At 45.8% G+C, this 18,500-nt stretch overlaps 1 protein-coding gene across 1 annotated transcript; it reads left to right on the top strand.

Annotated features, from left to right (window-relative positions):
• Positions 1-498: 498 nt before the first annotated feature.
• Positions 499-11,435, top strand: LOC119196561 (forkhead box protein P2-like). The gene is made up of 16 exons (XM_037452353.2): positions 499-552; positions 1,128-1,297; positions 3,582-3,686; positions 4,182-4,268; positions 4,585-4,693; positions 5,179-5,335; positions 5,758-5,862; positions 6,718-6,805; positions 6,948-7,079; positions 8,391-8,589; positions 8,667-8,737; positions 9,269-9,370; positions 9,500-9,621; positions 10,133-10,202; positions 10,290-10,396; positions 10,487-11,435. Exons 2-16 carry the CDS (start codon positions 1,142-1,144, stop codon positions 10,572-10,574), a joined length of 1,698 nt encoding a protein of 565 aa, XP_037308250.2. The 5' UTR covers positions 499-552; positions 1,128-1,141; the 3' UTR covers positions 10,575-11,435.
• The last annotated feature ends 7,065 nt before the right edge of the window (positions 11,436-18,500 follow it).

Genomic DNA, 18,500 nt, shown 5'->3' with positions numbered 1-18,500 from the left:
AGCTGTGCAGCTCTTTTCCTTGTTGATACATTTCTAAATAAAGTCACAGACAACTATACTTATCTTTTTTCAAAGAGAACCATTTGTTTTAGTCATGAAAGACAATAAATGATGCTGTTTTGGAGGAATTTATTTATTTTATCGGGTTGTTTATGTCTAAGAATGTCAAGAAATAAAAGCAATGACTGCAAAATTGACGACTAGAAAGCAACAAAAAAAGATTTCATTGTGCATTGCAAATAGAATATATCTTTTTTTAAACTAGATGGTCTATTTATTGATTGTGCAAAACAGAGGACTTTTTGGAAAATACAAAAAAAGAGCAATCACTAATAACGCGAAGCTTCCAATGGATGCGATTTACACCCCAGGCGGGTTTCGTACATCCTTGTAATCAACAGCTTTTTTTTTTGTCACAGTGGATTTCTCAAGAGCGACTGGGTGGCTCCTCCCCCCTCAGGTAGACGCACAACTCCATCACATCTCTCCCGTCCTCACTTCAAACTGCACGACTCTGCCTGGCTGCTCTGAATCCCACTCGTCGGCGTCCCGGTAGGTGGCTTTCACGCTGTTCCGACAGAAATAGAGGAGCGAGGGACTTGACTTTTCTATGTTTTTAGGAGGTGATACTTTCGAAAACTCTTTCGGAGGAAATAGTCTGTATTTTATTGCTCTGTTGTGTAAGTAGCATCTTTTTTTTTGCCTCTTAGTTTCCTCTTTGTGCGCTGCATAAGTTGAGAAATGCAAAAAGTTGGATTTAATTACTGCATGCAAGCTAACCTGGATCTTTGTGCCCTGCTAAACAGAGGGCCACAACATTAGTACATGCACTGACTATGGCAGTGTTTTGAGGAAAATAACAGGACATGATGTCATATTTAAGTATTTCAAATAATATTTGCGTAAATCTGGACACTTTTTTTTAAGAATTCACTTTTTTAGTGGTGTTATAAAATATGGATTGATGGTTAATTGGAAATATTAATAAACAATACTGAAGTATTGATGATGCTTTATCAACTTCATCTAGTTTGTGGTTTTTGTAAGTTAAATCTCTATGAGGTGTAATTCACGCCTGCGGTGATTGAGTCTCACGGTGTATTTCGGGGATGACTGTTCTCTCCCAGGACCCCGAGCTGGGATGCCAGAGTCTCCTCTCGGTCCGCCGACAGCCCGTCAGACCGCGGCCAGCAGCCCGCTCAGTCACGCCGACGCGGCTGCAGCGGCGACAGCAGCTAATGGGGACTCCTGCGGTGGAGTGAGTGCAGGAAACTGGCAGTGTCTTCACCACCAGCAGGTATCTTCATCCACCTCCTTGTCCCTCCCCATCACCCTCCTTTAAAAAAAAAAAAAAAAGCAGTCCCAGGCAAAAAAGATGTCAAGAGAAAAACGGCTCTATGTTGGACGTCCTCTGACAGGACACCCAGACTCCATTATTATAATAATAATTATCAAACAGATGCAGGGGAAAGATCAAAGAACAAGACCCGACATTTTATGCTTGTCTATTTCTATTTCTTTTCTCTTAATTCACTTCTTAAACTTGTACAACGCACTCAACTTGTAACCCCATTAAAAAGTATACCCGATATATATTTATATATATATTTATATCATAAAGGGTCTTTAAATGTGCTATTTGTGATTTTCAGAGAACATATCACATGTGATTTCAGTTTTGGAGACGTGATGTTGGCTTGTACACCTTTTTCAACTCTGCAAAATGTTACAAATGAAGACCCTTGACGGTGAAGACTTTCTCTTTTAATTTAAGAGAAGCGCCTCTGTATGTAATGCGTCTCTTTTCTAACTATAGCATCCAATCCACACACCACTAATGCTTTTCCAGTTATATGTAGAGTGTGAAAATGTCAGGTATCTCCTTAAAATCAAAGAAAAGATGATGGTCAGACGAACACAGCAACTAGCAATTTTCTTCATTATAAATCAATATATTTTCAGAAAATCTCCATTTCTCAGTTTCCAAAGCGATCTCTTCCAACTGCTGTTATGTTTTGGGATAATTTAATAGGTATGTGTTTGGGTCAGGATGTTATATTATCCATGAGAATATTTTGTTGGGGCTCATTGTTAATTAGTTAAGTGATTTGTTAATCAAGTTTAAATATGTGAGTCAAGTTTTGCTCATTTTGGCAAAGCCACAATCTCCTGTTCCGCGACATCAAGACCTCTTTGTGTGTTTAAACATGAGTTTTGTTACTTTCTCCTTTTTCCTCTCACATTAAGAGATCCTTTGTGTATTTAAATGATACAAATGGACTAAATTTTGCACATGTAGCCTACTGCTAATTACACCACCACTCCCTCTGCCCTATTCTCCCGTATTATTTCTCTTTCACTGTCTCTGGTTCCTTTAGTCGAAAACATGTTTAATTTGAAAAGAAAATCTGCAAAACCTCACGTTTCAAGAGGCTTTCAAAAGTTGACTAATTGTAAAAAATAAAAACCAGACTACAAACGCCGACAATGAATGCAGATGGTTACATCTGTAGTGTCAAAGCGTGACTCCGTCTGATGACACAAGCTTCAGGTCCTTGACGCGTCCTCTTCACATCCTGCAAGCCGCTGAGATGCAAGGCTTCATGGGAGGCTTCATGAGAGGCTTCATGAGATGCTTCACGAGAGGCTTCATGAGAGGCTTCATGAGATGCTTCACGAGAGGCTTCATGAGAGGCTTCATGAGAGGCTTCATGAGAGTCTTCATGAGAGGCTTCACGAGAGGCTTCATGAGAGGCTTCATGAGAGGCTTCATGAGAGTCTTCATGAGAGTCTTCATGAGAGGCTTCATGAGAGGCTTCATGAGAGGCTTCATGAGAGGCTTCATGAGAGGCTTCATGAGAGTCTTCATGAGAGGCTTCATGAGAGGCTTCATGAGAGGCTTCATGAGAGTCTTCATGAGAGTCTTCATGAGAGGCTTCATGAGAGGCTTCATGAGAGGCTTCATGAGAGTCTTCATGAGAGTCTTCATGAGAGGCTTCATGAGATGCTTCATGAGACCTCGTCACAGCTTTTACAGCAAGTGATATTCTAGATCTGGAGAAAAAAACCTATTTATTTCAAAAGGTTTCCCCCTAGCAATCAATTGTCGTCACTGGTCCTGTTTTTGTTAGTGTTTGTAATACAACGTGTTGCATTCGTGAGTGTTGTTTTTTTTTTTTTTTTTGTTAAATACATTCACGGCAATTGCTGTGTCCTCCGCGTCGAACACAAAGGGAGACGTCCGCTCAGAGCAGGTCGGTTATTATTCCGGGAGTGTTTGCCTTCATTAATACCCGTACACTTCTATTAGGAGTCACAACAAGCGTGTCATTGTGTTGCTAATTAACTGGTCAGCCCATCTCCCTTCTCATTTACGGTCAGCGACACAATTCAAGCATGATGGTGTTCACAGAAGGTTGACAGCGCCGCTTGGTAATTGGATTGAAAAAGGATCCCATTCGATGGTTATTACTGTTTAACACTTGACTCTTGGCTTCCGTGCCGCTCACTTGTCCCCCCCAAGCCGTCGCTCTGCAGACTTTGGTCCTTAATCGTTTCATCCTTCCACTTGTGCCCAAAAGGTTTTTCTGGCTATGATGGCTCCTCGGCAGATGCAGCAGCTGCTGTCCCCCGACCAGCTGCAGGCTCTGATCCAGCAGAAGCAACAAGCCCTTCTCCTGCAGCAGGTAATTGTGCTAAAATGGACTACTAGAAAAATATGTGTTCTGAACAGAGTTATACGGTTTGTTATTTTGGATTATGTTACTTTGACATCAGTCAGTTAGCATGGTTAGCATTAGCTGTTAACCTTTCCAATGAAGGGAGGTAGTCAGTACTGGTCACTAGTTTCTTAGCACTAGGTTAAAAAAAAACTACACCTAAAAGTTTTTCTTGTATTCCTTTCCGCATTTTTTAAAAATTCAATTCTTTGAAATTTAACTCTGTTTCATCTTTAAACAAAAATCACTTGTACTTGTTCTAATTTTATGATGGCAGTCACAAAAAAAAAAAAAAACGTGTTGAACTTCTCTAAAAAGACTGATTTTAGGGATACAGAAACATTTTACTGATGGCAACGGCATTTGTATTTCTTTTACATATAGTGTAGTTTTGAGAATTTGGGAAATGTCTATAGTCATTTTTATTAACATTAAAAAAATACTGCATCGCTGTTTTTCCAGCAACATCTGAAAGAGTTTTACAAGAAGCACCAGCAACAGATTCATCTGCAGCTGCTTCAACAAAAGTGCGGCAAGAGAGCCAAAGAGGTGAGTAGTGCTTTCATTTGCTTTCAGTTTGTTTCACTGGCTTTGCACTAATTTGACGTCACCATTTCAACGGCATTTGAGTCATTTCGATAAAATGAAGTATTTGTCCCGGAAATTACAAAGAAAATGAGAACTCGGGAAGGTAAGGGGATCCATTAGAAAGAGATGCCATGTTGTTTTAAAACAACGGTTTACATTAAAAGTGAATTTGTTGAAGGATGCATCGACATACGCAGTAAGCGTGAGCAGCGCTTTGCATGAAAAGAACTAACCTGCCGCCCTCGGGAGTGAAAGCGTGTGTCCCTCCATCCTGCAGCTCCCTGCGCAGCAGCTCGTCTTCCAGCAGCTCCTGCGGCTGCAGCAGCAACAGCAGCAGCTCCTCCGGCTGCAGAGGCCTCCGCTGCCCTCCCCGGCCCTCGCTCCAGGTCAGCTCCAGATTCTCCTCCCTTCTGTGTCTGAAAAAGCAATGGCGGTGTCAACTGAAGTATTTGTGTCCCCTTATGTTGTGGATTTGAGGTTGAAGTTGACGGTGAGGTTGCGTAAAAAACGAGAAGATGAATTTCTTGTTGATCTTTTTTATACGCTTTGTCACGCAAATGCAATGAACTCGAAAGAGACGACGATGAAAGTGAAACCTGAGAGTAGAAAGTTGATCCCGGCATCTTTTCAAGCTGTGATAATTATTCCTGGATTACAGTGAGAAGGTGACACGAGGTCACGCTCCAACCGCTGTGTCCCCCGAAGCTTTGAGGTGCAAAGGAGCAGATACTGTGGAGCACAGATGGAGAAAAAAAAAAAAAGACTAATTCTAGAACAACGTGGCATTGACTTGCTTCTAATGTATTTGAAATACCAGTTTGACCTCATCACAATTTCTAAAAAAAAAAAACCTGCATTGTACAACGTGCAGCTGGTTTCGGCCCTGCGGAGATGCAGCAGACGTGGGAAGAGCTCACCGGGGGGACGACTGGAGACAAAGCCGCGCCTTCCTGCCACGACCCGGGGAGGCCGAGCGGGGACCAGCGGCCGCCTTCTCCTCACGGGTCTCCTCACGGGTCTCCTCACGGGTACGATCCGCTCCGCTGCATGGTGCCGTTTGTCAGAACCGACACGGCGCCACTTCTTTCCGAGCACCAAAGGCTTGTCATTTTTTCAGCTGTTTTTTCATGTATTTATTTATTTATTTTTCGCAGCAGCAGCAGAGACTAATTCCCCTCGGGACGACTGTGTTTCATCTTGTTTGTTTGCTTCGTGGCTGCTCCACCTTAAGTGGGTGAAGCAAAGAAGAAAAAAAAAAGTTTACATGAATACACGTCCCCAAAATCAAAAAGTAAAGAGTTCTCCATTTGTTTTCCGCTTGCTCCCCTGCACCTCTCTCTGTCATTTCCTGCCACCCGTGAAAAGAAAAGAAAGCGCTTCTTCTTATTTGTTTCACTTTGTGCTTTGTGCTGCTGTGGTTTTCAATCACGACGATGCTTTTTCACTCCAGCGCCGTCAAAGGCGCGCGCGCCCCCACGCGCGCGCTCTACGCCCACGGCGTGTGTAACTGGCCCGGATGTGAGTCTGCGTGTGGAACCTTCAGCCAGTTCGTCCGGTAGGTTTTGAAATCCCTCACCCGAAACGTCCTATTGACTCCTTCCGCCTGTCCGTTTGGCGATTTAAAGGAAGACTCTTTTGTTGTAGAGAAACCACTTTGAAGCTTGAAAAATTGGCATTTTTGCAGTTTTTTTCCCCACTACATTCACGTACCAGAGCTATGCGTCCACTTTTCTGTGAGATGGAGCTCTGGGAAACACTATATGGGAGTTGATCAAAGTTACAGATGAGCCACTTTTTGTTCACTTCGCTCCAATTTGGCACGTTGGGAATTCAAAATCAATTACATTTATCCTTTCCCCCTTTTGTACCACATTACTAGTGTAACGGACAATAACTCTTTATCGCTACCAAAAATGTCATTAAGAAATGCAGGAATCAGAAGACAAGTAGTATTCTGGAAGATACTTTTCTCTGCTCTGGATGTATCTTTCAGATGAACTGATGCTTGTCTCCGGCACTTAAAAGTAAGGGTAAGACACGACAAGCACCACCTGCGGCTAAAAAGTCACTCGGCTCGGAGTCGTTGCAATTACAATCTATTTCAAGGATGAATAAAAGACAATAACAACAAATAGAAACCTCTCAAACCACTCGAGAATCCTTCACGCCACCCTGCTGCATATTTCAAGTGTGCTTCAAACATTCCGCACTTTTACATCTCATGAAATTCCGTTTCTGCGCCATTTGTTTCCATAAATATTTTGATCGATCCTGACACATTTCTCACTGCGGCTGACGTTAATTATCTCTGCAGAGCTCAACACTTTTTAAGAGTATTTGATGTTGAATAGACAGATTTTCCGTATTGCTTTAACGCCCCCCCTGTCCCCCCCCCTGCTGTGTGTTTCAGGCACATCAGCAGCGAGCACGCTCTGGATGACAGAAGCACCGCGCAGTGCAGAGTCCAGATGCAGGTGGTCCAGCAGCTCGGGCTGCAGGTGAGTGAGTGCAGGAGAGAGGGGCTAGAGATGCTCGGGTGATAAATATACTCATCGTCGTACCAACACCGCCTCCTGCCTCCTCCCCCCCCCCCCCCCTCTTTGTTTGACACTGTTCAGCGTTTCTGATTTCTTTTCCCAGCTCTGCAAAGAACGGGAGCGTCTGCGGGCGATGATGGCTCACCTGCACCTGCCCCCCCTGGAGTCCCAGGCGACCTCTGCACCTCTACAGCCGCCACAGTCAGAACCGCCCGCTGACCTGCACAGTCTTCAGGTACACAGCAAAATGAACAGACTCAAATTAACACTATTGGAGTTAATTTGAACACTTTTAAAGTGTCCCATGGGGTCCACACTCCACAGGGTCAATGTACCACTTTTTAAAGTGTTGCCATTTTAACACTGTTATGCAGTTAATTTGAACTCTTATATAGTTGAAATTTAACAATACTCAAGCGTTTCTCAACACCAGTGGGTAGTGAGTTAAATTGACTCTGTGAGATTCAATTAACTCTAAGTTGGTGTTTATATTGTCCCAATATTGTCCCTGTTAAATCAACACTCAACGAAGTTTATTTAACTCGGAATAAGTGTCAAAATAAATCTGCTCAGTGATGAATACAACGTTATTTAGCTGATATCAAAAGCAACTTATGTTGCATTTTTAACACATGGAGTTTACATTTTAGCCCAGGGAGCAATTCAGGGTTAGGTGTATTGCTCAGGGACACTTTGACATGGGACATGAGCCAGGGTTCAAACCAACAACCCTGTGGCTCCTGGCGCACCCTCACCAATCCTTGATCCTCCATATTACACAGAGTTAAGCCTGATTCCAAAAAGTGTGACACTGTACAGTTACATTTCAATCCTATCAAAGAGTTCAGTTAACTCTATTAAGTATTGCAAATGAATCTGTGTCGTGACACTGGATGATGACTCCAATTCTTTCGTACAATTGACTCTGTAAGAGTTGAATCAACTTTTTGCAGTGTGATTTCAACACTTTTGCCCAACACTGGAAAATTAACTCCAAGGATTTTGCTGTGTAGATGTGGCACAGGTGCATTGACGGCTGTGTGAACAACAGTAAATGAGGGATACACCTGGACTAGAAATATTTGAGCCTGGTCAGAAAAACTACATTACATCACAAATGCATTTTTTTTTCTGGAAAGTTTTCAGCATTTTGGGCCTTTTTTTAATCGTAACTCTCAAAAAGACTTTCCCTTTGTTCAGATCTCCATTCTGATTCAGTGTGAGTGCTTCCCGGCTGTTGGCACCAGATGGCTGTTTTCAGACAGCAGACATGCTCTCATAATGTGGAAGTTAATCAGATGTTAATCTAGCAAATATTGCACCATAATCAAAACACTCACCAAACAATTTCACCCTATAATTAACAATAATTGGCTTCCATCCTCCTGCGATATTAGTGGACTCACCTCCGAGGAGGCGAATCAAATCGCTCTGTTACACCCAGCTGAAAACCTTCCCTCTTTGTTTTTATTCTTCTGTCAGTCTTCTTCCCCCCCCCATCCCCTCCCTCGTTAACTCCTTCCACCTGTTCTCGCGTCGCCCTCAGTTCGGCTCAGTCGCCGCCCCCGCTGCACCCCCTTCCTCGCCGAGTCCACCGGACTCGCCCCGGGTGTCCCCGCGGGGCCCGGCCGCCGTCGGCACTCCGTCCCCGGTGTGCGGAGGAGAGTCCCCCGGCCACGGGACGTGCGCCGCGGTGGCCGCACGGAGCCGCCGCCGCCACCCTCTGGTCTACACGCTGGCTTCAGGTGAGCCCGGTACCCGTTCGGTTGTGTGTTTGTGTGTCGGTGCGTCGTCGGCTCACCGCGTCGCTCTCTCGTTTCAGAGAATGAATGCGAGCTTTACAAGAACGACGACATCAGACCACCTTTCACCTACGCGACGCTCATAAGACAGGTAACTCCCGGATGTCTTTCTTTACTTAAACTACGTCAACCAATGTTAGATGGGGTAGGTTTGGATTATTTTAATTCCATAGTAGACATATACACGGTTTTTTTTACAGTTAGTTTTCATGTTTTGTATTCTATGGTCCTTAAAATGTGAATAAGGAGGAAAACAACAGCTCTCATTTCCTGTGTTCCATTGATCAACTTTCACCAGCTGAAAATATTCACACAAAATGAATTAGTTGATTCAAAATGTTGCTTATTAAGCTGGAAATATGGTTATTTATTGGTGTATAGGAGGAATCTTCATATATTTGAGTTCATCAGGATTTACAGGTCAACTTGGCCTTTGGGCTATAAAAGAATGGATTGTATGAAGGATTAATCGTAATTGGGCAGATTGCACAGTAATGAAAATACAACTTTTCATCCTAAATAATGAAAAAGACTGCGTTCAAAGGAATAGAAGTGAAAAAAGTCATGGCTTTCATTTGATGTGCTGAAGTTTTTTGTTCTTTTATTTCCTCTCCGTCTGCAGGCTATAATGGAAACCTCAGAGATGCAACTAACACTCAACGAGATATACAACTGGTTCACACGAACATTTGCTTATTTCAGACGCAACGCTGCCACTTGGAAGGTAACACCAGCACCCCCCCCCAAAACCCCACCTCCCCTCACACCACACCATTGACTCTGTGATCCAGCGTGTGTCACACCTGAATGAGGCGTCAATAACGTCTCCTTTTGCTGCGACTCTCTGCATCAGAACGCCGTGCGTCACAACCTGAGCCTGCACAAGTGCTTTGTGCGCGTGGAGAACGTGAAAGGCGCCGTGTGGACGGTGGACGAGGTGGAGTACCAGAGGAGGAGGTCCCAGAGGGTCACGGGGTAGGGGCAAACAATCTCAACAGACCCAAACAGTTATACCGAAACATTGTCTTAGTTCTTTGTATAATGCTGCGTAATTCGGTTCAATAAAACCTTGTGAGCTGTAATTTTCTGTCTTAACTTCCTGGGAAGAGTTAAGAGGGTAAACTTCTTAAAGTAAACTAAGTGACATGTCGATGATTCTTTTACGACAACATGTCCAGGCCGGGTGGTGAAGATGGCCGAACCGGGTTAAGGGAAGTACATTTTTCAATAAGAGAGAGGCACCAAATTGTAGAGCCAGCAGTTAATAATAAGCCTCGGTGAATGAATGATGAACGTGACACTTTCAAGGCTTCAGTCCGATTGTTCTTCACACAACTGAATTATTTGACACCGTAGCCGACCTTGCCTCTAACCATCGCTGTTTTACCACATTGTGGCTGGTTTAATATATACACACGCTATCGATTTGCCTGCCGTGAGCCAGACGTGGATTCTGAATTCGGTTTTACCTTCGGTCGTCCCACAGGAGCCCGACGCAGAGGAAAAACGTCTCGTCCAGCCTCGACCTTGGGACCTTTCAGAAGGGCAGTTCACAGGTGAGCTGGGTTTACAGCGATCGGTGGAAGCCTGAGCCGGTGGAGTCACTGTTTGCTTTGCTTCGCTTCTCTCTCCCTTGTTTGCAGACGGCGTCGGCTGAGGCGTCACTGCCGGGAGGGCCGGAGAAAGGGCGCGTCGATGGAAACGCCGAGAGGCGACTACGGGAGAGCAACGCGGCGGGCGTCTCCCCGGCGTAAGTCCGGCAGCGAGCGAATGTCACCCTGCCCCCTAAAAAAAGAAAAAAAGATCCAAGTGTCTCTGTTTCTTTGTCCCTTTTTTGAAGGTGTCTTTTTGCCCAAGCGCTGACTCTCGATGGAGAAGAACCGGTGATGGCGAAAGAGGACAAACGGCGCTTGTTTGACCTCGAATGAGCGGAGACGGGCTTCACGGTCCTTCTCTGAACCTTCAGGGATGAAGACCATCGTGACTTCATCTCAATGTGCAGCGTTTGGAGGTGATTATCTTTATCTGGATCGAAAACACACCAAAATGTACATAATCTAAATGGTGTTTATATGTTTCATATATTCATACACATGAAAAAGTGATTTTGTCTGAAAAAAGATAATTCAACTTGAAAGAGAAGAAAGTACAATGTGGCTTCAACTCTCGTTGCGTTGGCTCATCGATTGATAATGATCTGCTTTTCTCATTTTGAAAATAAATACATTTTAAATATGCGATAGAAGGACTCAGATTTGTTACAGTAATTAGGACATATTATTTGTATTTAAAGCCCTGCAGTTGCTCTCATGTGAACCCTCTTTATAAAAACGTTATATTTTTTACGGATGGGAGCCAAGCATCAAGTGTTATTAAAAGGGAGTAAACACCTTTAACAAAAAAAAAAAGAGCTGCAATACGAGTTTGGAGAAAATTGGGAATTTCTTACCATGAACAAAATGATGCAATCCAAAGGACAAAGTAGAGATACATTAGTCATAGTATGACATAGAGAATGAATGAGTGCATGTTAAAGCAAAGAGAGCCATGTTACTTAAGAAGGAAGTGAAGTAAATCCACCTTGTGCGTTTCCTGTATCTCCGTTTCTGAAAATAATGTATTGAATACAGCATTGTTTCCACTGAAATAAAGAACTCACACGTTCCACTTTTATAATGTTTTGAGTATTTACAATAGATGCTTGTGCACATACAAATATCTGTATTTATAAAAACGTGTCAGTAATTAGTTGTCCAAAGTGTCTGATTGCAACAGAATAAATATACGTAGATGGGAAGTGTTGTCATTTTTTGACCTCATACAGCATTTTGATCAGCAAATAAGACATCATGATCATTTGAAATCTTTTTCCCCATAGGTTAGATATCTGGTGCCATCATGCGACATGCAACATGCAAACATTAATGATCGTTAGCCATGTGTCTGTGTAGCTGTGCATGGACTAAAAAGGCATGAAAGTCTACGCATGCTTTAAAACATGCAAATACAGATAATACTGGTTTCACATTATAACTGAAAAAAAACAATTGACTTCATCCTCCTGTTCATCACATCATGTGAAATGCTTAAATAATAAAATAAAGGGATAGACATCGGCATCACGCCGCTGACGGGCGCCACGAAGTGAAGCCTTTTAGGCGCACAACAAAGGCCTCTGGTTCCCCAGCTTCCTGTTTTGACTAAATGTCAGTAATTGTCCCTGCTGAGAGCAAGTGTAGCTTTTTGGGCTCGCTTGCCTCTCGGGGCTCCCTTTGATTCGCTGTCAGCCCCGTGAGGTGACATTTTCTCCCGACCGCCCCCCCATTTAGACACTAACCGTTATTTTAAGTTCTGAGTTCAAGTTCAAAGGGCAGCACAACGTGGCTCCTTCACAGTTTGCCGTGGACTTTAGCTTTTGGAAAACTCCAAACACTGAAGAATGACCATGAGGTTTGGTCAAGAAGACCCTTTTTAAAAAGTATAAAAAGGATTTATAATATTCTAAAAATAACATGTTGTTTGACCTTTTTGATATAAATGGAGTTGAATTTGGACTATGATTCAAGAATCAATTCTTGCTTTTTCTGGATGCTCATATTTAGCCTTATAAATAACAATATGAGCACTGAGGTGCGCAATTGACTTCTTCTAAAGCGTGTTCCAGAAATGCCGTTTCCTCCATCTGGCTGAACTTGGTTTGATTGATTGGTCCCTTACTGTCAGGTGGGTGCTGGTGCAGGCTGAAGCAGGACTCAAATGCAGGGTCTTCCAACAAAGTGCTCTTTATTCTTTACCAAATCAAGACGCCGTGCACCAACGACAAGGAACATAGACAATGACGCGACGAGGGACAACTGGCACACAGTGGCTTAAATACACAAGGGAGGTGCAGGTGATTGGACACAGGTGGAAACAATCAGGCAATCACAAGCCAAGGCAGGAAGTGAAGTTCACCCAGGGACACGAGAGACAAGGAAACTACAAAATAAGACAGGAAGAGGACCCAAACCGTGACACTTACGTTTCGATGACTTTTGAAGAATGACGATGACGAATGTTTTTGATCATTTATGATTCTGCAATCTGTTTTTGTGTTTGGCTTTTATTGTGTAAAATATTTGAGATGCCTCCGTGTCTCAGCCAGGAGGGCCTTAAAAAAAACCCACATCTTTAATATCAATGGAGAAAACAATAAGCAACAATACAGCTGTGACTTTTCATCACACGAGGGATGGGCCCGAATCAATCAGAGGAACACACTGCCGAACAAACACTCTTAACGCATGAATTACAGAGACAACGAGATGACGAGGTTCGCACGGGGTGTTTTCCAAAGAGGGAGCGAGATGAGCTTTAAAAACCACACGGCGGCCAGCTGACACACTCCTGGGGTATGTGTCTCCGTTGTGCTACGTGACTGGGAGCAGAGCAGAGCTGCTCTGCTGGGATCAGCATGTTTCGGAGCGGCCTGCGTCGTCATTAAAGTCACTGAGAAACGCACACACACACACACACACACACACACACACACACACACACACACACACACACACACTGAGAGCACGGCCCACAGTCTGCGTTGGGGCGTAGCCGAGAGGTTTCCTGACCTCTTCGGCGCTGACCGAAGCAGGATTGGAGGAACAAGTCAAAGGGCTGATAAAAGGCGGGACGGAGGTCCCCGAGCAGCCATGAGCATCAAACATGTTGGCGGGGGACGCGACGACGGAGGAGCCAAGCAGCCCCAAGCAGACTAAAGGCAAGTACCCATGACCTGCTGTGAGCTGCTGCTGAAGCCCCTTCTTATTGGGCTTAGAAAGAAGGAGCACACTTTTTTTTTGTTGAGTTTTCATCATTTGCTCAAGAAACCTTGGAGGTAATAACGCGGGAATTCAATTAAAAACATCACGGGACACTGAATGGTTTTGATGAATGAAGTGAAAAGCTCTTTTAGACGTATTAAAATCATTTCTGTGATCACCGTTCTTGTGCAACGACGCAAGCAAAGGGAAGAAAACCCTTTCGCTCAGTGAGGAATCTGTCAAATCTCTTTGACAGCCTGTCAGCAGACAGTTATTTCCTTTCGATGTGTCTCCCAAGGCAGTGAGCGTTTCGAATCGGCACGGGAAATCCTCTCGGCGTGTGAGTCTGGGAGCAGAGGAAACGCCGACCCCGCCGACCTCATCGGCAGTGAGTAGGGAGCGGGCGATTTGTGCGGAAAAACAATACAGCGACCGGAGCCAAATGTCGCGACTCCTGACGAGCCGTTTCCTTCACTTTACCTTTAAATTCACCTATTTGTCTCATTTGCACCTTTTTTCTTCGTTTTTCCAACCAGCCCGGCCTCCGCCCCCTGCAGGTCCCCCGGCGGAGGCCTCAGATGGAGAGATGGAGCAGCCTCGGTGGGACCTACAGAGGGGGCCCGCCTGCCTCCGATGTGGCCTCGCGGCCCCGGACCACCACAGACCCGACCCCGTGACGCGGGGCCCGAGCCGCCTGCAGGCCTCCAGCTGGTCGGTGCCCGGCAGCAGGAGGAGCAGCAGGAGGAGAAGCAGGAGGAGGAGCAGCAGGAGCAGGGGCAGCATATCTTGCTCACATCTAGCTGCTGCCACACCAGCCGGTAGGAACAAGGGAATAAGGAGCCTCACTTCCGCACTTTATTACACACTTTAACAATTGTGTAATAAAGTGCATTTATGACAGGATGACGGTACGTATTCTAAACCTGTGCCGTTTCCGTTCACCTGCACGGGCAAAATAAGTAAGAGCGAAGTGTTTTTTTGATGTCACTCTTTACGCCAACGGAGCGCCGAAAAGTTTCCCTTGAAGACTCATCAAAGCGCGCAGAGGCCCAGTGCTTGTTTATCCCCGTGTTGGTGTTGTAACTCTACGAAGCGGTGCATTGTTAAATCAATACGGCAGCCACACATAATTCTCCTATTTCATGTACACAGCGTATAGATATTAGCATTTGTTTGGTGCAGGGGTGCATCATTCGATGGAAAACGCTGAACCCGACTCCCCGGGGGGGGGGGGGGGGGGGGGGATTCTGCCACCTGCTTTTCATTCACTTCCTTGAGTAAACAGGATAAAACAGCCCAATTTGCATGAGCTCGCTCACTTTTGTGCCCGCTTGCGAGGATGAAACGTAACAACACAAGCGGCGAGGAGTGGCGGGAGACGCGCCTGTGGGGTTAATGCATGCAACTTTCATCTGAAACCTAATTTGGGTGGGAGAGCAATTACAGCGTGACAGCTCCTTCCCTTCAGTTGTTGTTGTTCGTTGCCGGAAGCCTCGCTGGCCTTTGTTTTTTCTTCCCCCTGAGGACTGAACGCAGCTCTGTGATTAAGTAAACACAATCACACTTGATCGCTGAAGTTTCTCTTTTAACTTCCCGGATAAAACACGCGAGGGATTAATTTGGGGGTTAATAGAGTCGTTGATCCCCCCCCTCCTCCCGGTTTGTGACGTCAGGTGTTCGACGGGTCTCTTTTAGACGCGTCCCGTGACCTCGGCTACGATGTTCCTAACCCCCCCCCCCTGTGTTCTTGTCTGGCTTCGGGGCAGACTCTTGCTCACACCTGGTGCTGGCGTGCCTCTCGTGCCGGTGCTCCTCGCCGCTCCTGGGCCTGACGGAGGCCTGCTCCTCCGGCCTCGAGGCCCTCTTCTGCTGCTGCCTCCCGGCGCCCGCCGAGGAGCCCGGCTGCTGCCGCGCCGACTGCCACTCGCTGCTGCTGGAGTGCCGCTGCTGCGAGGCGGCGGAGTGCCTGGAGTTCTGCCTGGAGTGCTGCGGGATCTGCCATCGCGGCTAGGAGGCTGTGCGACGCCCCAATGGCCCCACGCGGAGTGCCATGGGTAAACGGCGAGGGGCGTTTCTTTCGTGCCGAGCATCTCATTCTGAAAGCCGTGGACTGCTGAGCTCGACGATTCTAGTGAGGGGACGTCACCTGACCTGAAGCGCTTTTAAATAAAACTAAACTAAACTTAACACTTTTTGTTTGACTCGGTCGTGAGCTGTCGTGCCCCCCCCCCCCCCCCCCACCACCACCACCATCGGCAGTGTGGCTTGTTGATCTACGCTAAAGCACAAACATTGTGCATTGTGTACAGAGTTAACAAAACACTGTCCCAGTCTTTATGCTAAGCTAAGCTTAGCATAAAGAAAGGCAGGTGTCAAACTTGCGCTGTTTGAGGTACGCATGTTGGATCTTTGGCGAGTTGGATGAGCGCGTTAACGCCACTCTCGTGTCGTTCTGTTAAATATCAAGCTATGGAGATAAAGCTTTAGTTTAGCTAAGCATGAAACCGCAAGAAATTCTGGACCAGTGTCGCTTGGTTATTTGATGGGACCAATTTAGACAGTCTATCTGTCTTCATGCTAAACTAAGCTAAGCTAAATGCCTTTTGGCTCCCGTTGTACTACAGCCATGAGTGGCGTAAATGCATTAATCTAACTGAGTTTATTCCCTAATCCTTAAACATCTTGAACATTCTCATATGGTTGCAACAGCAGCCAGGCCGCCAGGAGGGGGGGGGGGGGGGGGGGGGAAAGGACGCATTATTTATCTCCGGGTTGATTTAGTGGTAATTACACTCAAGGACCATTTTGAAATATTAAAAGGAATGTGTCAAGGTCACTTGTTCTGCTTGTTAAGCTTCATTTGACGAAAGCGATAAATAAAAGTGGAAGCCCGAGTGGGCCTCATTAACACGGAACAGAACGTCGCTGCACCGCGGCGCGTGAACTGCAACGCACTCGAGATTCAGGCTTTTTTCACTGAAGAAACGCAGCCTTTTGTTTGTACATCAGGTTTGATTTAACGACTTTGACCCGGCGAGACCCTGAAGGAGAGGGGGCCCGCCTCTTTGTGCTCAGTTCTGTACGGGTTTCTGATGTGATCAGATCGCAAGGTTTGACTTCTTCCCGCACAGCTCCTTTGCAGCCGAGGAACAGGGCGACTAAAAAAAAACGTGTCAGCCCTCTCATGAGTCCCTTTTCATATGTGGCATTAAAAAAAAAAAAAAAAGCACTTGGAAAACATGAAAGGAGGCTTATTTCCTCCAGATCTCGGGAAGATCGAAGCCGGCTCCTTTTTTTCCCGAAGTCGTCGTGCGAGATGACAGCAGACAGGCAGAGTAAACAGCCCAAAAATAAAACAAAGCGGCGATAAAGACAGCGGCTGTCAATCTGTCCGGGGCGAGCCAAGAGGCGAGTAAATCAAATTTAAGCATCTCTTTTGCACCGACGCGCCATTTCCATTCCGCCGGTGACAAGAAACAGCAGTGACGTCCAATTTAGAGCGTGGCGAGCGCACGCCAACAAATAAACACTGTGGTTTGTTCCACTTGTCCCCCTCGATTTGTTACACCTTTTTACCCACAGCCGCGATAAACAGCCGACGTTGTCAAAGTGAATTCAGAGATAAATAACACATGGGTGTGTTTTTTGTTGTTGTTGTGGGGCATTGATTTGAAATCAAAAAGCTTCATTAATGGTGTAATAGCAGGCGAGAGTTTTTTTCGTTTGTGCCATTTTGTTGTTGTTGTTCGACTGTTAGCTCCGCCCCCTTAGGGGAGGGGGGGCGGGAAGGTCGCGTTTCAATTAGTGCCGCGAGGTCAATGTGATCCGGTGGATTACCTGGCACCAGGTGTTGGTGTTTGTGGGGAGCTAAAGACGAGCGAGGCCTGGAGGAGTATGTTTAGATCCCTCGATGGTGTCACTAGTGTTGTATTAAGTTCATTTGGTGTTGGAAAGGTTCACGAAATTGAGGTGTATGTTTGGAGAACAAAATAAAGGACAATCAAAGACTGTTGGAGACGCTCAAGGATTATTTCACGCGTCAAAACAAACTCGAAACACCAACCGAGGGGGGCCTTGACTTTGACAGGCAAAAAGGGTCTCTACACTCACTACATCCGTCACTTTCAGTGAGTCGTGAGGCTCGAAATTGATACCCGATGAAGGCCATCATGCTGGGTGTAAATGACCACGAGGATGAAGAAACCTGCACGGTGCTCTCTAGGAGCAGAACTCTTGTTGACATCAGACTTTCGCGACGTGCTCACGTCTCGGTCCAAGAGATGCATTTTGCACACCTGCACCGTGGCACTAAAACGCGTGGAAGTAAGGCGGCCCGTTCGGTCGAGGCGCCCCGGGCCGGAGGTTGAAAACCCGAGTGCCGCCGTGTTCTCCGTCAACAACGGTTGGGACTGGCAGGGACCCGGAGAGGAGCGTTTTTTTTTTTTTTTTAAAGCGGAGCTGCTTTCCACAAACAACCCTTTCAACGCTTTCTTTTATTCAGAGTCTGTCTATTAGAATCCTCGCACGCCTCCAAAGCTCCACGACAGCGGTTGTAACCTCCTCAATCAAAAAGCGGCTTTTCGTGTAGTTTATGAAGTGGCGTCTGTTGAGGGGGGGGGGGGCGAAATAATAACACCTAATAGTCAGTCTGTCAGATGTGCCCATCTGCTGTAAAAGAAACAAAAATAAATGTAACCAGATTTGAATATGTAAGATTTGAGGCTGACGCGGAGAGGACGGATCAAAGGGAAGAGAGACACACCGGGGGGGGGGCAATCACAAACACATTGTCTCATTTTTAATAAGTGAGGGGAATGGTTTCCAAACCAGCGCACACCATCAAGATTCATGTGTTTGGGGGGTGGGGGGGGGGGCATTAAAGTGAAGAACATCAAAACATGACTAATGAGGGCTGAAAATGGCTGTGCATGAAAAGCTGCGTTTTATCTTGAATTTAAGACGCCTGCAGTATGAGTCGTGCGCACAGAGGCTGCAGGACGAAGAGTCGAGCCCCACAGAGGTCTCTTCTCTCCTGCACCTGCCGTTCGTCCTTTC

This window comes from Pungitius pungitius, chromosome 6 (genome assembly GCF_949316345.1).
Source record: "Pungitius pungitius chromosome 6, fPunPun2.1, whole genome shotgun sequence".
In the NCBI taxonomy this organism is placed as follows: Eukaryota; Metazoa; Chordata; class Actinopteri; order Perciformes; family Gasterosteidae; genus Pungitius; species Pungitius pungitius.
The sequence above is the reverse complement of the archived record's forward strand: the minus strand, read 5'-3'. Positions and strand labels throughout refer to the sequence as shown.

Coding starts and splice junctions, on each gene's coding strand:
- LOC119196561 (XM_037452353.2), top strand. CDS start 1,142: ATGCCAGAGTCTCCTCTCGGTCCGCCGACAGCCCGTCAGACCGCGGCC. Junction 6,806..6,947: donor TCCAGCAGCTCGGGCTGCAG/GTGAGTGAGTGC, acceptor TTCTTTTCCCAG/CTCTGCAAAGAACGGGAGCG. Junction 7,080..8,390: donor CTGACCTGCACAGTCTTCAG/GTACACAGCAAA, acceptor CGTCGCCCTCAG/TTCGGCTCAGTCGCCGCCCC.